Genomic DNA, 22,580 nt, shown 5'->3' with positions numbered 1-22,580 from the left:
CAACAACCTTCCCCACAAAGGGGAGGTTAGAGACTGGACGATAGTTGTTTAGGACGGCTGGATCCAAAGATGGTTTCTTCAGGAGGGGTCTCACCACCGCCGCCTTTAATGCGGGGGGAAAGACCCCCTCCCGACAACCGCAACAACCGCCTGGATCCAGCCCCATGTCAAAGGACAAGGGTACTTTAGCAGACCAAACAGTATAATTGCTTATATTCCAGAGCAAAAAGCTGTTAGATGAGTACTCTGTGTTTGAGTCCATGTCAATTCAGCCCAAATCATTAGTTTTATATGGAAGGACAAAGAAGATATTTAAAAAGTGGTAAAATATCTGCATAATCTTCTAGTAATACACATTGTTGCATGTAACTGATAAAAGTCTATTTTCTTAAAATTATTTGTTAAAAGACTCCTCCTCTATGGACTTTAAATGTCAAAGGCTTTGCCTCTCAGGTAAATGTATCTATTTCTCTCACTCTCTCTCATGTACTCACTCACCCACCCATTTGGTGAACTTTAAAAATGTGCTTTCTAACAATGTTGTGCCGGCTTCTTCACATCAACTTGGTTCAGAAGTTTCTACTACAAAATTAAACCGATGTGGATCTAAGCAATACAGGTAAAAGCATCCTTGAGGGTTTTTCATGGCAATTCCTATTCTCTGCATGCTGGCATGAAATTTCCTAAAGTAATATGGTTCCAGTATGGGCAACTACAGGCTAGGTGGAAAATAGATCAAAAAATTGGTTTTATTCAAGTTGAGGATAATTTGTTTAAACAAATAAGAGATCAAAGCTTAATGCATATAAAGAGGATATATAATGTATTGATACAGATGGATTCGGAAACAGAATTAGTTAAAGATTGTATGATAAAATGGGCTCAAAATATTGAGGAACCAATAATGTTGGATACATGGGAAAGAATCTGGGTAAGAAATGTGAAATTTACACAAGCTCAAAATCTGAGAGAAAATTTTTACAAGATGTTCTATAGATGGCATTTAGATCCTAAAAAGTTGGCTTCTATGTATCCGAATGTACAGCCTAAATGTTGGAGATGTGGTTCTCTCGATGCTACATATTATCATATATGGTGGACCTGCCAAAAGGTTAAAGCATTTTGGATAAAAATATGGTGGGTCATGCAAAATGTTTTTAAAAGAAGGATAAAGTTTAGTCCTCAGTTATTTTTACTAGGTATATGTACTGACTTTACAGTGGTAGAGACCAATTTGACTCTGCACCTGATAACTGCAGCAAGACTGTTGGTGGCGCAATATTGGAAGAAGGAAGACTTGCCTACAATTCAAGAATGGACATTGAAAGTAAAAAACTTAGCTGAAATGGCTAAAATATCGGCATATCTCAAAGATCATTCAAATGAGAGATATAAACGAGACTGGAAAAAATGGATTGACTATATACAAAATAAATACGGGACTAAGAAATTCCAGTTAGCCTATGCTTAAGATCAGAAATGATTTAAATTGTTTAAAGTTAGTTCAGTAAGAAGAAGCTAAGGTCAATCTAGAATGTCATTAATTTCTTTATTTCTTTTTTCTCAATAGATTTTAGACTGTGTTAGTTAAAATTCTATACCGTGTACGGGTTCTGGGAAGTCGGGGGGGGGGAAGGAGGAGGGGGGGCGGGGGGGTGGAGGGAGGGAGGGGTACACACACAAAAAAAAATTGTACTTCAATGTTTTAATGATTGACAAATGATGACATATTTGTGTTTTTTTTTTTAAAGAAAAAATAAAAAAAGTTCTGTTAAAAAAAAAAAAAAAAAAAAAGAAATTTCCTAAAGTAATACGAACCAAAAACTTCGAATTCTAACCCTAATCCACGTAAAGCCATAATACTTTTCAATTGGAAATTTCAGATAGTCTTTCTTTTAAATTCCATTTAAAGATTCTAGTGAAACAACAAAAAGAGTGGTGTTTTATAAATTCATTCTTTTGGGGTCACCCCATTTGACTCTTGATAACCAACTTTTTGACTCCCAATGCATTTGATGTTTACTGTTATGTCTTCTGCAGCAGGGGTCCCCTACTGCAGGGCAGTGGACCAGTACTCGTCTGTGGACCCTGGTAACTGGGCCACACAAGCAGCAGGCGAATGTGCAAAGTTTCATTTGCACAAGTGTGTGCTAAACCACCCCCCTCCCCCACTACTACTGCTGTTGCCTATCCATGGAGCCAGAAAGGTTGGGGACCACTGCTACAAAATACCAGACTGAAAGAAATGTCAAAAGTCCAGAATAGGTGGTTGTTCCTTACTGTCATTATAGCACACATGCAACGAAAAAGAAAAATGGGAAACACACAAAAGAGTTCTATCTTTAGTCTCGGATGCACTACTGATAGCCAAAAAGAATGTGACTTTTTCCTCCAAATCATGATTCAAACTCTTTTAAGGACTGCACTTAAAATACGGTAACTTATACATCTTCAAGATCTAATTCAGATTCAGGAATGAAAGCCTTTAAAAAAGTTAATTTGAAGCTCACCTACTGAAAGGAGACGCCAAGTCACTGCAGGAGTAGCAAAACAAGCAAACACGTCATCAGTGCAGCAGAAGTGGGTGAGGAATGGAAGAAGGACGAACTGTCCCCGGCACTGACCCCACATATATACATCGCCACCCTGGGTTTTAGCAGCAGAGGTGTGAGAAGAGTGACATGCTGCAATCTCTACAATTCTAAATTTGAAAAGCAAAAAAATAATTTTTCAGAAGTGTTATACTTCTTAATAAGAACTTGCACTATAGGCTACCTATTGTACTTCACAAAGTTCAGACATGATTCTGAGCAATTCAGTTTTGTTCTCTATCTGCCAGAGATACAGCTTGGCAAGAGAAAGCAACTTTTTAAGGTGCCAACTATGATACGTGTAAATTCATCCTTAATATAAAATCCAAACTGTTAATGCAAACTGCAAACTGGTTTCTAATTGTATCTTCTCTCAAAATCACTATATCACATCATTCCGCTTTCTGGCACACCTGCATTAGAAAAGACCTCAATCTTTATATCTGTTATTAATCATCAGTGAGAAACATATAAATTTACCTATTAGGCACTTAAGCCTAGCTGAAGTTTATTTAAAACCTATCACCTGTATTATGTAGGTATCATGAGAGCTTCCTTCCCTGATTCAAATACAGAGGGATACCTAACAACTCACCAAAATAGTCTTTTTCTGCTATAATGCGGCTTCTGACTATTTCAAATAATTCTCATGGCAGATTCTGATAGGGCATCTGAATTTGGGCAAAAACACTGCATAACATTCTCAAGAATGATCTAAAATTCAGTTCAATGTCTCTCTGATGGTAATCAATTTGCAATGCTGGTTGAGTAGCTCTGAAATTCTCAAGGAAAGTTATTTCTTTCATGTTTTGTTTTTAATTTTTGAAATTATAACAGTAAAGATTCTATATTTATCTGTGGACAAGGGTTGTAATCCAAAAACTTTTTTGCCATAATACATTTATTATTTTTAGACGCCAGTTGGTGATGTTTGTTGCAATAGATCAATATAGATAACTTTGGAAATAAAAACAATATGTGCCTACTTATTCTAAACAATTTTAACATTAATTGAAAAACTTTTAAAATCTTAATGTTGTGTATGTATATATTATATGTGTCAGTGGTGGGCTCCGGGAAGTAAGACCTGGTACGGCCGTACCGGTACTAGGCGGCAGCAACGACCACTGTACCGGTACGGTGGCACATTTGGCCCACCCACCAGCCCGCCCACGTTCCATTGCTGTTCCATCCCATCCCATTGCTGTTTATAATGTGACCGGCCAATTGCGCACGTACAGCTGAGAAGCTGGGTGTCACAGGGTGGTGGCATGCGCATGCATGCATAGCGTGCATGCCCGAATAGGATGCCCGGCCTCATGCGCAGTGTAACGGCTGCGACAGAGTCCGGAACCCACCACTGATATGTGTGTATGTGTGTGTGTGTGTGCGCGCGTGTATGATGGTCTTGTTGTATTTGGGTCTTTTCCCATGTAAGATTGAGATTGTCTTGGCAATGTTTCGGTGAGGTCCCACTGGCCATTTTTAGGCTAGGGTTTTCGGCTTTGTGTTTGTGCGAGTAAGGCATGGTCGGAGCTGTCGTCTTTCTATAAATCTTGGTGGGGGTGTGTGGAGTGCTGGCTTTGTCGCTGTAAGTGGGTTGATTGGCTGTGTAGTTGCATCCTGATTGGTAGATGGAGTTGATGTTTGTAGATTGGTCGGCTGTTTCGTATAATCCTGTGTGGCTGAGGTGCTGGCTGTGTGTCCATTGTTCTTTTGTGTTGTAACGACCTGGGTGGTGGGTGGGGTTTGTTGGTTGACTAGGGCTGGTTTCCAGATATCTGGTAGGCGGGATGTATCGTCACGTTTATTCATGTTGTGGGGGTGTTTCTCTATTTCAATGGCTTCCATAATTATTTTCTTGTTGAAGTGTTCTGTTTTGGAGATTAATTTGGTTCCTTCAAAATCAATTTCATGTCCTGTTGCTTTAAGGTGCTGGAAAAGGGAGGAAGTTTTTTCTTTTTTTCTGACTGCGTTCTTGTGTTCCGCGATGTGTGCATTTATTCTCTTATTAGTTTGTCCAATGTATGTGGCACGGCCATGCAAAATCTGCCCTGATATGAAACAGCCGACCAATCTACAAACATCAACTCCATCTACCAATCAGGATGCAACTACACAGCCAATCAACCCACTTACAGCAACAAAGCCAGCACTCTACACCCCCCCACCAAGACTTTATAGAAAGATGACAGCTCCAACCACGCCTTACTCGCGCAAGCACGAAGCCGAAAATGGCAGCCTGAAGATGGCGAGTGGGACCTCGCCGAAACGTTGCCAAGACAATCTCAATCTTACACGGGAAAAGACCCAAATACAAAACCAGCATACCTACATCCGTGAAAATAGATAGATAGATAGATAGATAGATAGATGATAGATATAGATAGATAGATAGATAGATAGATAGATAGATAGATAAAGAGAGAGAACATCATCTAGAAATTCTCAGTTTAGAAATCGAAAATATAAATAAATAAATGAATAAATAAATAAATAAATATAAGATACTGCATATGTTTAAACGTATCTCTCCAATACATTAAGCATTCTACATGTACAATTTTTTGTAGATTAATGATCACTTGGTCAGCAAACATTTGAACTTACAATGGTGCTGAATTAGTAGAACAGGTAGTCCTTGATATTCATTTAATGGAAGTTTAAAGTTATTACAGCCTTGAAAAAGGGGACTTCTCACCCATCCTCAAAGTTACGACCAAAGTAGTACCATCCCCATGGTCAAATGGTTGCAATTCAGGCACTTGCAAACAGCTTACATTTATGATGGCTCCAGTGTTTTTCACATGGTTGCAATCTGCAACCTTGCTAGCCATCTTCTGACAGAGTAAGTTAATTGGGGAAACTAAATTCATTTAATGACCTTGTGACTCATTTGGCAATTGTTATCACTTAGCAACCAAAATTCAAGACCTTATTATGAACATAATTTGAGTACTATCTGTTATGAGCGGTCCTCAAAGTTCTGGCCATCACAGCTCCCTCCAATTAACAACCTTCCCTACTGGCTTCCCACAAGCAAAGCCAATGGTGAAACCTGCAGGAAGTCAGAAGTAATGGTCATGTGAGGTCCTTGCTTACGGAAATCCATAATGATTTCCTTTATAATGGTAATCATCACTAAGCAGAATAGCCATGTGAGGTCATTCTTTACAACTGCCTTGCTTTAGTGACAGAAATTCCACTTCCAATTACCACTGATAAGCAAGAATGACTTTTATTGGAAGACATTACAGGCAGTCCAGGACTTACAACAGTTCATGATTGTTCAAAGTAAAGACAGAGCTGAAAAACATGACCAACAACCAGTTGTTGTACTTATGACCATGATAGTGTCCCTCGTAGGCCAGTTGTGTACATGGCAACTGGCATGTAGTTATAATGGTTGCAACATCTCAGTATCCTGTGATCACCAACTGACCTTCCTAGGGTGCTTTTGACAAGTAAAATAAATGAGCAAGCTGGATTTACTTGATGACCATAGCAAGAAAGGTTGTAAAATTGGGGTACAACTCACATAATGACCATATTACTTAGCAATAGAAGTTTCAATCCCAATTGTGGTCATAGGTCAGGGACTACCTATATGATCTCATTCAAGGCAAAATACCAAGCTGAAATAAAATTTGTTAACTGTCAATATTATAAGATATTAAAACAAAGAAAAAATGTTTTTGGTCAATATGCTTAGAGATTTTTTTTTCAACTTCAGAAAATGCCTTTGCTTTATGCCTAACCAACTAACTCTTATTTTAGAACTTATAGAGAACTTAGAACAACTTTATTGTCACTTTAAATGTACACGAATTGGCATATATTAAAATGACATTTTGTTGCATGTAGCTCTCAAAGGGTCATTTCCAATATACAGTAAATAAACATGACAAAATAAACATGCCAAGTAAAAACAATGGGGAAATCAGATTCACTTAACAACCATCTTAGTAATTTAACAACTGCAGTGATTCACTTAACAAATGTGGCAAGAAGAGTCATAAAATGGGACAAAACTCACTTAACAAATTTCTCACTTAGCAACATAAATTATATTCTCAATTGTGGTTGTAAATCAAGGACTATTTGTATTTTATTTACTACAATTTGTATTGCCTATTTTTATCTTAATCTTTTTTATTAACAAATTGAGATAGCTTTGTTTTGGAATCATATCTGTGGGATAAAAGCAGAGAATATAACCTTGTATATAAATAATTACTAATTCACAAGAATTAGTAATTGGTTCTGCAAAGCAGTTGGGAAGCATAGAAAATTATCAGAAAATATAACTTAACACCTAATGGCCATTTTTGTCTTCTAGAAGTTCTTTTATGTGATTGTAGCTGTCTTAGAATCAGAAAGACAAAGAATTCAGTAACAAGAGTTTTTTCTTAGATCCTTATCTAATAATGTTTAAAGCTAAAAACATTGTTACAGCCTAAAACTCGCCCGATAGAGTCAAGATGAACAGAACTGTACCTGTCTTGATGTACTGTCACTAGGACAGGGTACGACTGGTTACTCCTATTACCAGTTCCCAGCTGGCCATAAGAATTGGCTCCCCAGGCATAGATATGGCCTTCATCTGTTAACACTAGTGTATGTGCATAGCCACAGGCAATCTAGAAAAGAAGAAGAATTACGTATTTTTATTCAGAAATTATGTTGTTTTTGCTGATTCCCTGAAAAGATGGGGGAAAACCTCCGCATTTCTTTTAACGTAAGCATTTTTTTGAAAAACAAAATAAAAAATATAGTTGAATCGTTTTCAAAAAAGTTGCTCAAAAGAGCTGTGCCTAAGTGTGAGGTACACTGAACTCCATGTCTCAAAAGCAGATGGGCAGATAATAAAACATGTAGGCTGATTCATTAACCTTACTTAAGAGAGATTAACCATCCTCCCTAACTCTCAAACTTTGGACATCTTCTTGATGAATTTCAGAGTGTGATGTTCCCATAATGCTGGGGAAGATGCAATAAAGAGGTGCCAAACGGTCAATATCTAGGCCAAGAATGAAATCAAGAATTATGAGGAGGAGCGGGAATTAGGAGGCAATTAATCTACCAAATTTTTGTGTCAGCTTTGTTCTTTCTAGACGACCTATAGACATCAGTCCTTGACTTACAACCACAATTGGGACTCGGGACTTCCATTGTTAAGCAAAATGGGGTGTTGGTTCTTACCTGATATGCCCCTTCTCGAGGCAGGTGGAGCCAGCAGTCATGCATGGGTTAACTCAGTCAGTAACTAATAGAACTGAGTGTACCAAAGTGATATCATCGCCTCAGGGGAGTGTCTTCCCGCTTTTGTGACAAAGGAGATAAGTAGGCTGTTGTGCATTAGTTGACTGCTTTCAATCCTCCCAAAAATCAACCTAGCTCCATAATGCCCACCGTCACTAGGCCAGGAACCAAGGGTGGGGATGACTGCTGTCTCTACTTGCCTCGAGAAGGGGCATATCAGGTAAGAACCAACGTCCCATTCTCCAACATTGGTGGAGACAGCGGTGATGCATGGGATGTACCAGAGCTGGGTGTGTCCCTGGATGGGAATGAGACTGGGCTAGGAGCTTGAAGAAGGGAGAACTTGTTGGAGGACTCGCCGTCCGAATGCCGCATCCGCTGATGCGTATCTGTCCATCTTATAATGGTGGATAAAGGAATTGGGGGTCGCCCAGGTGGCTGCCTTGCAGATCTCTTCCACGGAGGCCTGCCTTGTCCACGCTGCTGATGTTGCCGCGCTGCGTGTGGAATGCATTGTGATGTTGGATGGAGGAGAGAGGTGGTCTGCCACGTAAGCCCTAGTTATAGTAGACTGGATCCAACGCCCAACCATAGATGGCGAAGCCTTCAGACTCTTATTTGTGGGATGGAAAGAGACGAAGAGCGCCTCAGTGCATCAGAAGACTGCCGTCTTGGCAATATAGATCTTAAGAGCCCTTCTGACGTCTAACTTGTGCCATTTGCGCTCAAGACTGTGAGAGGGATTAGGGCAAAAGTTCGGTAGGTGAGGGACCGATGAAAAGCCAAATTGACCTTTGGGACAAAGGTGGGATCAAGCCAAAGGACCACACTGTCTGAGTGAAAGGTACACAGGTCGGAACGAATGGAAAGAGCTGCCAATTCTGAGATGCATCGTGCCAACGTGATAGCCACCAGGAAGGTTGTCTTCAATGTGAGGTGATGCAGGGAGGCTGACCTGAGAGGCTCGAAGGGTGGTCCAGTGAGAGACCCTGGTGAGATCCCATGAGGGGAAGCGGTGGATGACAGGATGGCAGAAGTTACACGCACCCTTAATGAAGCACCATGCATGAGGGTGCAAGGAGAGAGGCTCATTTCGGTGAAGAGAGAGAACCGAGGACAGAGCCGAAACCTGCCTCCGCAAGGTGTTAGGCATAAGTCCTTTGTTGAGTCCCTGTTGTAGGAACTCCAAAACCTGGGGGACCGAAGCCTCCAAGGGAGAGACAACTTTAGAGAGGCAGCACGTGCTGAAAGTTTACCACGTTGATTCGTAGTTTCTATTAGTGGCTGGGCGTCAGGAAGCCTGAATGGTTTGGATTACAGTCTCAGAAAGGTTAGCTGCCCTCAAGACCTCCCGCTCAGCCTCCAAGCGGTTAGGTGGAGCCAAGATAGGTCGGGGTGGTGGATGGAACCCTGATGAAGAAGGGACGGTATCAGGGGAAGACGCCACTCTGGCCCCACTGAGAGGTTGATGCGGTCTGCGAACCATGGACGGAGTGGCCAATGGGGGGCGAGCAGAATGAGCTCAGCCTCCTCCTCTATCATTTTCTGAATGAACCTCTGTATCAGGGGGAAGGGAGGGAAGGCCTACAGGAGACCGCGGGGCCCCCTGCACCTCAAGGCATCCGTCCCTTCTGCGCCTGGTATCGTGTAGCGAGACAGGTACCTGGGCAGCTGCTTATTGGATGCCGTTGCGAAGAGATGTAGGACTGGGGTCCTGTACCTGGTCGACAGCTGTCGGAAGATACGACGGTTGAGGGTCAACTCTGGAGGGTCGATTGTTGTAGGGCTCAACTAGTCCGCCCTGGAGTTGTTGGAGCCTGAGATGTGTTCGGCATGGAGAGAGAGAAGGTTGACTTCTGCCCAGATCCCTAAGTGAAAGACGGACTTCATGAGGGAAACAGCTCTCGTCCCCCACTGGCGGTTGACATGAGCCTTGGCTGTTGTGTTGTCTGTCCGAATGAGCACATGTGTTTTACGAACCAAAGAATGGAACTGAAGGAGAGCTAGATGGATGGCAACTAGCCAATTCATACTGTGGGAAAGGTCGGAGTGGGACCAGAGACTCTGAGTTATCTGATCCTCCAGATGAGCGCCCCAACCCGTCAAGCTCGCATCCGTCGTGACTACAAGGCGAGGAGGTTCCCTGAAAAGGGACCCCTGAGAGATGGCCGGGGAGATCCACCAATCCAGAGAGAGAAGGATCTCTGGAGTCAACTTGACTGTTGCGGGGGAACAGCTGCTGTTGGTCTTTTGGAATGGCAGAAGAAACCATTGAAGGCAACGGCTGTGAAGCTGCGCCCAAGGAACGATGGAGAAGCAAGAGACCATCTTCCCCAGCAGTTGAGACAGCTGGAGAAGAGCTGCCTGCCACTTCCTTTGTACCTCCTGAGACAGAAAGACTTTCCCTTGGGCGGAGTCGATGAGAGCCCCCAAGTGAACTAGACGAGAGGTGGGGTTCAGGTGGCTTTTCTCCTGATTGATGGAGAACCCCACCTCCTGAAGTACCTGCAAGGTGTCTTACAGATCCCGCAGGGCCTGGGTGCGTGACCTGGACAACAGGAGGATGTCGTCCAGATAACAAAAGATCCGAATGGGTCTGGCACGGAGGAGAGCTGCTGCAACTAACAGGATCTTGGTGAAGACCCTTGGGGCTGATGAAAGCCTGAAGGGAAGGGCTCGATACTGGAAGTGACAGCCCACATAGACGAATCGGAGAAACCGTCTTTGTTGCTTGTAAATGGGTACATGGAGGTAAGCCTCCATGAGGTCCACTGAAGTTAGGAGATTGTGTCTGCGCACACTCTCTAGAATTGACAAGAGAGAGTGCATTTTGAACTTCCTGTACCTGATGAACCGATTCAAGAATTTGAGATCGAGGATCGCTCTCCAGGCCCCCGAAGACTTCGGCATGATAAAGAGACGAAAGTAGAACCCCTGTCCCACCTGGCCTGGAGGCACAGGTTGAATGGCCTGCATGAGGAGCAAGTGATGGATGGCCTGCTCCACTAGGAATCTCTTTTGAGGATCCCTGGAAATGGGCCCCGGGCAAAGTGGTTCGGAGGGCTGGAGCGCAAATCCAAGAGAAGGCCGAATCTGATCGTGGACTTGACCCACGCGTCATTGGTGATGTAATCCTAACGATCTGCGAAGGTCGACAGCCGACCCCCTATGGGGAGATCCTCCAGGCAGTCACTTCTGCCTCTTGTAGGATCGGTTGGTATTGTCCATGAATGACTTTCTGGGCTGGAATCTCTGGCTGTTTCTGCCTGATCTGTTGGTAAAGGAGGGGCCCTGTCAGGGAGGAGCCTGACGCTGTGGACGGGAGTTGGAGGAACCCCTGTCCTGACCCCGAAAGGGCTGTCTGCAATAGAAGGATTGACTGCGGCCCTCCTGTTTCTTAGTGGCTGGCTGCAAGACTTTCCACTTATCATTGGACTCCACCAATAGGGGGTCCAATGGGGCTCCAAAGAGAATGGATTAAGAATAGGGAGATGAGGCAAGCCTCCACTTGGCCCGGGATTCCGCCTGCCACTGCTTTAGCCAAAGCAGACGACGGGTAGAAATGGAGGATGCTGTGGCCTTGGATGCAAACCTGGCTGCGTCCAAGGAAGCATCTGCTATGTATTCTAGGGCCACTTTTATTTTATTAATGTCCCTGAAAGCCCTGAAATCCCTAGCCTGAAGCCTAGCCTGGAGTTGCCTCAGCCATAAGAGGGCAGAGCGACTAAAGAAGGAGGCAGAGGTACCCGCCCTAATGGCCCAAGCAGAGGCCTGGTGACTCTTGACTAGCGTTTGCTCTATTCTCTTGTCCTCGGGGCGAAGAGCCTCCTCAGGACCTGCTGAGGCTACGTTGGGGGAAGAAAGGCCAATTATAGGTAAGTTGACAGAAGGTACCTCCAAGGCCTTGGTGAGTTCTGGTCCCACATTGTACAGGCGCTTATCCAAGGTATTGGGGAGAGGACCTGTACGTGGTGATGCCCACTGGTTCTGGATCACGTCTATGAAGAGTCTGGGGGACAGAATCACTTCCTTTTCGACCTTAGGCTGGATGAAGAGAGGATCAGTAGTGTCTGTCTTGTCTGCTTCTGTTCCTTGAGGTGCTTTAGGAGAAGGGATGCCAGCGATTCTTTTGACCTTAAAAAGGAGAGAACGAAATACAGTAGGTTTGAACAAACCGACAAATGCAGGTGGGTCAGGAGGAAGCCCCTTTTCTTTTGAGAGATCTGACTTTCTTGACGGGTGTTCTTCGCCAAAAACCGAAGGCTGGTTGGAAGTGCCAGGGAGCTCATGTGATGACGAAGCCGAGAGATCCCCATCCCTGCGTCTGGAACCAGAGGAAGAAGCAGACTTGCGTGGGGTAGAGTGGTTATGTTTAAGAGCTGCTGCTACACCGCATTCAATGGCCACAGAAATTATGTCTGCCATACCTGGCGAGTAAGAGCGGCAGCAGGGGGGGGGGGGAGATGAAACCTCCCTGATAGAGGGGGTCCTCATCCGGAGTGATGCTCCTGCCACCCTCAGATTCATCCCCACTGCAGGCGAAGTCATCTGGGCCCCTGGCCTCCTCCAGCTGAATGATGGACGCTGCAGGAGTGAGATCATCCTCCGACTCAGAGGACAAGTCAGGCAGAGGACTGGTCTGAGAAGACCTTTGTGTCAGGCCTGCAGTTATATCCCTTTTAGAATCTTTGGCCTGCCACAATCTCTCTTATTTCATTATGCTGTTTCATTAGTGTAGTAGTTGGGAGGGGGGAATAGAAAGGAGTAGAATTATGGAATGTGTTGTTGTCATTCTTTCTAGAAGCCAAGGTCATCTTTTGTCTCCGCACCTCTGCACCTGACCGGAACCAGCTGGGTGGAGATGCCAGCGTGGCCGAAGAAGATTGGACCATGTGATGGATTTATGGGTGTGGGGATAAGATCATGAACTTTTAACTGGGTGGAATTCCAGGAAGTTTTTTAGATTTGGGATTCCACAGATGTACCAAGATGTCTGACTTATTAAATTGGAACTTTAAGGATAGTTTTGCCTTGGACCCTGATTTAATTCTGCATGATACTTGGAACGCTAACATTTTGGGCCTGAAATAGATGGGATTCAGTGTGGTTAGCCTTGGCCTTGGTCTTGCAGAGAGGAGCCTGGGTGCTACCACTGTTCCCTCTAAGGTGCGCGGCTGCGTGGCCGCGCACATGGCAAGAAACCCCCGCGCAGCAGTTTCTAACTGCCGCGCAGAGATTTCTATCAAAGCAAACGTGGGGAAGTCCTTTGCAGGCGGCTAGAACTGGCCGCCCGCAAAGGACTTCCCCAGACTGGGAGAGATATTAAAAAAAACGGCGGTCCTTCTAGCTCGCTTTGTTGCTTGGTTTGCTGCAGCCCTGGGGAGCCATGGAGAGGGCGAGTCAGAGGCAGCCCAGCACCTCGCGTCCCCCCTCGCCTCGGCGGCACCAAGATGGCTCTCCTGGACGCCCGACCTGCCGGTATCTCCCCCCCCGCTTTCCGCCTTCCGGAAGCCCATCGCTTTGGGCGCTTCAGGCTCTTTTCTTTCCTCCCATCCCTTGCCCTGCTTTCTGCTCGAACGGAATATCTGCTGCTGCCTCCTCCTCCCCCAACAGCACTGCCCGATTTGCCGCCCAACGCTGCGGCTGAGGTGAAGCCGCCAAAGCTCCCGCCAGCACCCCTGCTTAGGTGAGGTGTTCCGAGCGGAGGGGGAGGCACCGCCGCCGCTGCCATGGGTGGGGGCGCCTGCGGGAGCTTTGGCGGCTTCACCTCGGCTGCAGCGCTGGGCAGCAAATGTGGTGGTCCTCTTGGAGGAGGAGGGGGAGGCGGCAGGAGTTATTCTGGTGGTGGGGAGGCTCGTCGGCATCTTCAGCGGCAGCCCTGCCCCCTGTGAAAAAACCCGAAGATGGAGCAGATCCACGCAGATGATGTCGCCGCAACATGACTGGAGGAGGAATTCTGGGAGTTGAAGTCCACAGTCTTAAGCTGTCAGGTTTGAAGATCCCTGTGTTTTTTTTCCCCTAAAGGGTAACTTATGAGTGCAAGGATCTTGTAACTTGATAGCTTTAAGACTTGCATGCTTCACTGCCAGAGTTTCTGAGCCAACATGATTGGAGGAGGAATTCTGGGAGTTGAAGTCCACAAGTCTTAAAGCTGTCAGGTTTGAAGACCCCAGAGGTTTTTTTTCTAAAGGGTTAGGGGTGCGAGGGTGTTGTAACAATAGCTTTAAGATTTGCGTGCTTCAAAAGCTAGACTTTCTGAGCCAACATTTTGGTTGCTAAGCAGGACCGTTGTTAAGTGATACTGATATTATATAACACTTTTAATTAAGCGGGTACCTTGAATAAACATAATTTTGAGTTTCAAATAATACTGATTTCGTTGTTGTCTTAGGTGACATCTGTTAAAAAAATTCAGGTGCTCAGGCATGAAAATGTACCGCTCAAACACTATACTTTTCCGCTCACACTGAAAAAAAATTAGAGGGAACATTGGGTGCTACTATCCTTGGCCTGTGGCTTGGTATTACCCCTCTGTGACTCACTGGGGGCCTTGGGAGAGGGCTCCGTGGGGGATGCTTCTGGGGCCGGCTTGGGCTTGCAGGTCCCAGCAGAAGGCGTCTCGTTGGTGGATAGAGGCATTTGTGGCTCGGGGCAGGAGAAGAGGCCATGGCCCATACTCACGACTCGTTGAACTTCAAATTGGCCGCTGGAGATTTTCATGCCAAAATAAAATGGCCACCGAGGCTACAGAGCCTATGGGCCAGGCGCCATGAGGTGAGGGCGACGAAGGCCCTGCGAGGTGAGGGCGACGAAGGCCCTGCGAGGAGTCTGCGGAGGCTGAGAGGACCAGCGGCGGCATTCATTCTGATGGGGTGGGAGTGCTGAGGAGTGGCGGTGGCATGCAGCGGCGCTTCCTGGCGGCTTCTCTGAGCTGCTGGCAGTTGTTGGCGGCTTTTGGCAGCAGCTGGAGTGGCTGTGGCGTGAGGGGAGCTGCATAGCCCAGGAGAGGTAGCACTTCTGGTTTGCTCGTAGGACCATTTTTTGCCCTCCAGACCGTGAAAAAAAGCCCTACAAGCAAACCAGAAGTCTGTTCCTGAACTTCTGGTTTGCCTGTAGGGCTGGTTTTTCATGCTCTGGAGGCCGAAAAACGGCCACAAAAGGGCAACACTATTCGTGCCTTAACAAATGACACCTGTGGCACGCGTGCCATAGGTTCAACATCACAGGGCTATGGCAATTCCTGCAGCCTGAAACAGCTGATTATCGGGAGGCCCGTGCTTAAACTGAAATTGAAAGTGAAACTTGCTGTTTGCTGCAAGGCAAATTGCTGGGAGGCAGATTTTTTATCTTCTAATCAGGCTAAACTGAAACAGGCTGTTTGCTGTTTGCTGCAAGGAGGTAAGTCAATAACTATAAATGCCAATAGACTGTTCAAATTGTTAGACTCATTTTTTAAAGACTGCTTTATTATTGTTCTAGACAACTTAACAAAATGAATATGCTTTTTAAAATAAATACTTGATCTGAAGAGGCCCAATGCTACTGTATCTTCTTTTAAATAGCAGAGAATAATGTGTATTTCCAAAAAGCCACATCAATTTTAACAGTATCTGTAAAAGTATAGTCTGAAATGTAACACCACAAACAGTGTATATCTTCTGTACTGTTTGCTATTTGCTGCAAGAAGGCAAATTACTGTGAGGCAGAGGCAGATTTCTCCCCCTGTTTTCCTACCCAAAAACTAGGTGCGTCTTATACTTTGGAGCGTCTTATACTCAAAAAAATACGGTATTTATAAAAATAATAAAAGTGAGACAAAACAAACAAACAAATATGAAAGAGTGACCTTGAGCTAATCTTGCCTTCCAACTCTTTAAGATTCTTATTTTCGCAAGCACTAGACAACTCATTATTGACAATATCACTTTGTTCATGGCAGCTGTTTTCAGTTCATAAGAAGTCTAACTGAATTTTACTTATACTTTCTATTTATCTCAATATTTAAAATGGCTAGTATCAGTTAAAATATGAAATAAAGATGCAAAATATAAAAATAGTAGTGATGAAAATAATATTTAAATTATTTACAATTTGCTATTAGTTTGTAACTAGTGTTTTGGATGTACCAGAAATCCCAGTAATTAGCAGTTAGGATCTGAAGATGCAGAAAACATACCCTTTGCACGTGGATGCCTTGTAAAGCTGCTATTCTGCATGGTATCGACAGATTGTCATCATGGCCTAATCCAAGCTGACCATTACCATTATAACCCCAAACATAAACCTAAAAGGGAGATAAATCTAGTTAGTATGTGGGCATATATGCCACATAAGCAATATATATGTGCATACACACACACACACACAAACACACACACAGATAATTCAATAGAATTGATCTGTAAATTAGAGTAATTTTATGTACGATTTTACCCTACATATTTTACTCTTCATTTATGTAAAACAGTAACAATATTGTCTTCTATGGAGATGTTAAAATACCTGAGATCAAGTTAGCATTAAAACACCTGTCCTTTCTTAACCAGGGGATGATAAATTGTCTCATGCTCAGGGAAATCTCAACTGATTCCAAGGTGGCAAACAGCTTGAATAATTTTATCTTTAAATACTCCCTTTCAACTCCAACACTGCATCAGTGAAAATGGCAGCTTGATAGTTTTTCTTGATTTCCCTTCCCATTATCTCTTGTGTCCTTCAGATAAGAGTGATGGGCCATGAGAATCTTAGGAAAAGCGGTGTCATTTGTCAATTACTCTTTTAAAAAACAAACAAACCTACAAGGAAGAACATAAAGGCAATCATAGCATAATAAAATACATAAATATATAAGTCAATAGCTGTTTAAAAGCTCCAGATAGCAAATTATCTTTGCTAGCTTCCCTAAGAACAGTCCATCTTTAAAGGAGGCAGCCCATGTCTACAAACTACTTTGGTCTTCATGATGTTCAGAGGACAGGAGCTCATGAAAATCTCAATGAGAAGTTTGAGTCAGAAGAATAAAATTGCCGCATGACTGCAAGACCTCTTTTAAGTTTAAGAAAGTATTAAACTGAATGATGAATTAGTGGGATCTAACTTGAAACTAATTCAACATCTCTAACATCTGTATAAGTGCATTTAATAAACAATTTACTGTATTTTACACTGGTTGTCATCAAGCAAAGGCTCCCTGCCATACATTCAACAACTGAGACAGGAAGTCAGACAGACATGTAAGCAAGCATTAGTTTTCAAGAAGCACAGTGGAAGGATGAACCAAGACTATTCAAAACTATTTCTCCCATATACTCAATATGGTAAATAAAACCTGTAATATATCTATTTAATTTCCAGTCCACAACAACTTTTAGCTAATTATTCAGAACGTAACCTTCATTATTTCTATTGAATTATAACAAGATAAATGCTAACACTATCTCAATTAAAACCATCTTTCCAATTTAATATACAGATTTAGCAGCACAAAGTACATTCTCTTTATACTAATTCTTGGAAACTGCAATGATAAGGTTAAAACTTCCTAGCTGAAATCCAAAGAGACTCATGAAAGTTCAGGTATGTGTCGCAACCTAAAGGTCACTAGCCTACATTACACAACAAGGAGAAAAATAAGGGAGGGGGGAGGAGAGGTATTGTCCAAATGAGTTAGATAAAGGCATCTGATTTATTCTGCATTCTGGGAGTCCTTGAATAACAATGGCAATTAGGATTGCTGTTGCGATATGGTTTTAAGCGTGACAGCAAACCAAGCAATCCCTGTTGCTACTGCAACCCAAGACAAGTTCTAGGCTACATAAACAGAGGGATAGAATCAAGATCACGTGAAGTGTTAATACCACTTTTGAATGCCTTGGCCTGAGTCTCTTGAGAGTGGGCGGCATACAAACCCAATAAATGGTAAGGCCACACTTGAAATACTGCATTCAGTTTTGGTCACCACGATGTAGAAAAGATGTGGAGACTCTAGAAAGAGTGCAGAGAAGAGCATCAAAGATAATTAGGGGACTGGAGACTAAAACATATGAAGAACGGTTGCAGGAACTGGAGATGTATAGTTTAATGAAAAGAAAGACTAGGGGAGACATGATAGCAGTGTTCCAATATCTCACAGGTTGCCACAAAGAAGAGGGAGTCAAACTATTCTCCAAGGCACCTGTGGGTAGAACAAGAAGCAATGAGTGGAAACTAATCAAGGAGAGAAGCAACTTAGAACTGAGGAGAAATTTCCTGACAGAGCAATTAATCAGTGGAACAGCTTGCCTCTAAAAATTGTGAATGTCCCAACACTAGAAGTCTTTAAGAAGATGTTGGATAGCCATATGTCTGGAATGGTATAGGGTTTCCTGCCTAGGCAGCGGGTTGGACTAGAAGACCTCTAAGATGCCTTCCAACTCTGCTATTGTATTAAGTGATTAAAGGGAAAGCAGAGGGAATATGGGGGTACCATAGGCAGGATGGAGAAGGCTCTGGGATGCATGGCACAGTTTGTGTGTGAGTTAGTGAAGAGAATGCTAAGGTCTGGCATCAGCACAGGAAGGAGGTTGCAGTGAGGGAAAGTGGGTGCATTGAATGCATGTGTGGAAAGTAATGAGGTGAAGGAGGGCACAGTGCATGTGTGAGAGTGCAGAAACGCCAGGAGGAGAAGAACAGTCTTGCTCCAATGACTTGTGACCTTCCCCAATACCTTCCCCATTGACTTTGATTGTGGGAAAGCAGCATGCAAATGACAACCACATGATCATGGGGTGCTGTAATCAGTCCTGAGAGTTAATTGCCAATTGCCTAAATTTTGTTTACATAACCATGTAGCTGCTAAAATGGCCAGGACTTTTGAGTCTCTTTGTTCAGCCTTCATAACTTTGAATAGTTGCTGAACAAATGTAGATTAAATGATGTTATAACTGTATCTAAAACACTTTTTATCAAAACCTCTGTCTAATGAATTCCAAGTATAGCAAAGAAGAGGGGAATTAGAAAAGAAATGGAATGGTTAAAAAGAGGAAGAGTCAAATCTAAGCAGAAACAGACTATATTCATATAAAAAGGGAAAACTATTCTGAGGCTGTGACAGAAGGGAGGCAAACATTTGAGTAGTTATTTATTGAGAGATAGAAAAAAGGAGGAATATTAGCAAACAGCCCTTGAAAGGCAGAAGGGCTGCTGGATGTTTCAGTTCAGAAGCCAGTTTGGGCTCCATCATCTGAACTGTAAAAAAGACAGCAAAAACAGAGATCGAGAAAATACAACCAAAAGCATCCAGAAGGAAATGCAAGTATAACCACTCTTATCCTACATTAGAATTTTTCCTGAGAACAAAACTAACCACATTTCTTTTGATTTAATTCACAAGTCTCAACAAGAGAACGAGAAACCATATTTACTGATGGTGACACTTCTTATGCAATAGTACTGGGTGTCCATTTATATCTCATATAAAAAAAGCATTACTATTTCTGTTTATGAAAATTTTTAGAAAGTTAACTAATATTTAAATTCTACTATCTTAAAATTCAGCATATAGGTTTGACATATAATTCTTAATTGGCTAATAATTGAAGAGACAGACACCATGAACAATTTAGCACATAAGGCTTTGTATGTTAAAAGAATAAGGTCTGTAATACAGAACAATAACTTACCTCGCCATTTTCTATCACAGCCATTGAGCACATCTGTCCACAAGCAATGTTAATTGCTATCTTATTTTGTAAGCAGCCAGTAACTCTTCGAGGAATAGGCTGATTGGCTGTTGAACCAGATCCAATTTGTCCTGAATTATTATAACCCCATGAATACACCTGCAAAAATAAACTAGTAACAGACTGATACGCCATTCTAGAAATATATTTGTTTTCATAAAAATAGCACATAGAAAGAATGGAAAGCAAAATTAGCTAACTGATATGGATTCAACTGCATGCAGATCTATTGTGTTTTGTGCACGGAATAAAACATCTTTTTTTGTGGACAGATTTCTGTCAATACTTCTAGCACCTTTTCCCTAGCAAACTATGTTATTGAATTATCATGTCTTAAAGTACAAAAATAATATTGAAATAAAAATAATACAAAAGTATTTGCAACCAATGCTTCAGTCACACCAATTCAAATATTTTACCTACTATAAAAATCAATTACATAAAATTAATGCTGCTTAATTATTCATGTTTCACATTTGAAATCAACAAGATGCTTCAGAGTCTGCAGCAGTCTTGCAACTCTTTAAATCAAAGATGTCTCTTCCCCAAACTGCATACAGATGCATTTATATTCCAGTTCACATACTTCTTAACCAGTGGTGGGTTTCAAATTTTAGAACCTATTCTGTAGGTATGGCCTGTTTTGTGGGAGTGGCTCGGAAGTCATGTGACTGGGTGGGAGTGGCTTGGCAGTCGTGTGACTGGGTGGGTATGGCCAAGTTGGAAAATGTGGTGAAACTCACTTAACAACGCTCATGCTTAGCAACCAAAATTTTGGGCTCAATTGTTATCATAAGTTCTCTTTCTTTCTTCTTTCTTCCCTCCTTCCTTCTTTCTTGTGTCTCTCTCTCTTACTTACTTTCTCTCTCTCTCTCTATTTCTCTCTCTCACACAGACACACAAACACACACACACAACCACCATTTTCCTCCTGTCTGCCACTGACAGCTCTCAAAGAGAAGGAAGTGTAAAGACTTGTGCCTTGGGAAGGGGTTGGACTAGATTACCTCCATGTTCCCTTGCATCCCTTTATGTTCTCTGTCCCATTTAGTCACAAACAGCCCCATTCACTTTGGTCGCAAACTCCACTCACCCTGCGCGTGCCCTGGTCCCACCCAAGGAGGCGAGCTGTGGGGTGGAGGAAAGGAGGGAGTCTGTGGCTCCACCTCTCTCGATCTTCTTCCCCGCCTAGGTTCTGCGCATCCGGCACAACCCACCACCCCGCCTTTCCTGGGACTTTGCCTTTCTCTGACGGGTGGGCGGGGGCTGCGCCGGGGAGGTGGCCATCGTTTGCCCTGGAGCTGCGGGTGAAGGAGCGGCTGATGCTCGGGCCAGCCAAGATCGGCACGACCTGGCTCCCCCCACGCCCGAACTCTGGGTGCCGAACCTTCGGTCCTGCCCCCGTGGGCTTCAGGCACCAAAGGCACTGGGCAAGGTTGTGCAAGTGCTTGCTGCCCTGCCTGGCTCCCACAACGGAAAATAACAGAAGAAGCTCTAACTGACAAGAGGGACACTGGTTCTACTAGGAAATAAAACAGAGGAAAAGTTCTCATTGTAGGTTCTGCGGGTGGGAGGTGCTGCTGCTGAGGTGGCAGTGGAGTCAGGGTGCTACCCACTGAGCAGCGTGACCCACAGCAAACCCAGAAGTAGTAATTGCTGCCGCTCCGTGCCGCCATTGCTTGCTCCCCCTCAGGCCGGCGATCGAGCACGCAGAGGGGGAGCTAAGAAAGCTGACAGTCTGGATTTGATACCCAAGCACCAAGCTCTTATTATTTGCTTGAGATCCTGCCCACCTAGCAGTTCGAAAGCATACAAATGCAAATAGATAAATAGGCACCACTTCAATGGGAAGGTAAGGGTGTTCCATGCGCTTTGGCATATAGTTATGCTGACCACATGACCACAGAAGCATCTTTGGAAAATGCTGGCTCTCTCAGCTAAGAAACAGAGATGAGTATTTCCCCCTTGAGTAGTACATGATTTAACACCAAATTCTGGCTGCTTTAAAATTTTTATATAAAACTCCCCCCTTTGGTTTTTTTCCTGAAAATCTGAAAAACATGAACTGGTGATTTCTGGATTTGCCCATTTAAAAAGGACTATATATGTGAGAAGGAAATTACACTATGTTATTTTGATAGGGGAAATGATATCAAGCAAATCTAATTGGTGTAGATTGAAAGTAGCTTCTTTAAGCATCTTCACTTTCTATTGTTTTCAACACATTTTTCTTCTTTTTATTTGATTTTTCTTCATTTTTCACATCTTTTCTTTGTTCTTTAATAAAAATTATATAAAAAAATAAAATTGATACAAAATTCAAAAGCAACTTGCACAGAATTACAATAATTCTTCTCACCGCACCATCAGCAGTCAATACCATTGAATGATGTGAGCCACAGGCAACTTCAATTACTTTTTTGTTTATCAAGTTGGTGGAGATTTGGCAAGGAATGTAGCTATGACTGGTTGTTCCATTTCCCAGTTGACTGTAAGCATTATGACCCCAAGCATATACTTCTCCTTCTATAAGAAAAGAAAATAGTTTTGAAAGGCTGATATAAAAACTGGCTACATTACAAGCTATCTTTTTTACAATGAATAACAAGATGATTTTCCTTCATCATGAAATAATTACATAAATCACAAATAAATGAAAAAAGAAACTTTTCCTAACATTAATCAATATAATAAAGGTTGAAACAAATAAACAGAGTAGATGGCAGGCTGAGAAGGGAATGGTGTCTGTCAACCAATCAATATTCAAATATTGTGAAGAAGGCGCCAACGTCGCTATGATATGGACATGCGGTCTCGATGCTCAGAGACCGCAGCCAATACTTTTGCTGCTGGGTGGTCCAATTGGACCTAAACTGTCCCGCAGTGATGGTGAACAGGAAGAATACATCTTGCTGACTTCAGGGACTATTTTTCTAACTCATTTAAAGATTGGACTCTTTTTTCTAACTTGAAATACAAAAAATATATAAAAGAAATAAGATTTCCA

At 43.1% G+C, this 22,580-nt stretch overlaps 1 protein-coding gene across 10 annotated transcripts in view; it reads right to left on the bottom strand.

Annotated features, from left to right (window-relative positions):
- Positions 1-22,580, bottom strand: part of RCBTB2 (RCC1 and BTB domain containing protein 2) — a 73,859-nt gene that overhangs the window by 37,074 nt on the left and 14,205 nt on the right. For 8 of the 10 annotated variants that reach the window (XM_032212954.1, XM_032212956.1, XM_032212951.1 and 5 more), the window contains exons 4-8: positions 21,933-22,099; positions 19,514-19,672; positions 16,030-16,137; positions 7,089-7,231; positions 2,511-2,701 (exon numbers count right to left, since the gene is read on the bottom strand). In XM_032212954.1, the coding sequence (XP_032068845.1) occupies positions 2,511-2,701; positions 7,089-7,231; positions 16,030-16,137; positions 19,514-19,672; positions 21,933-22,099 (768 nt within the window). Of the gene's footprint in view, positions 1-2,510; positions 2,702-7,088; positions 7,232-16,029; positions 16,138-19,513; positions 19,673-21,932; positions 22,100-22,580 lie in introns of those variants that run through there. The other 2 variants (XM_032212955.1, XM_032212961.1) reach the window with 2 other exon arrangements.

The sequence above is a fragment of the Thamnophis elegans genome, chromosome 3 (assembly GCF_009769535.1).
Source record: "Thamnophis elegans isolate rThaEle1 chromosome 3, rThaEle1.pri, whole genome shotgun sequence".
NCBI lineage: Eukaryota > Metazoa > Chordata > Lepidosauria > Squamata > Colubridae > Thamnophis > Thamnophis elegans.
Note: the sequence above shows the minus strand (reverse complement) of the source record. Positions and strands in the feature narration are given on the sequence as shown.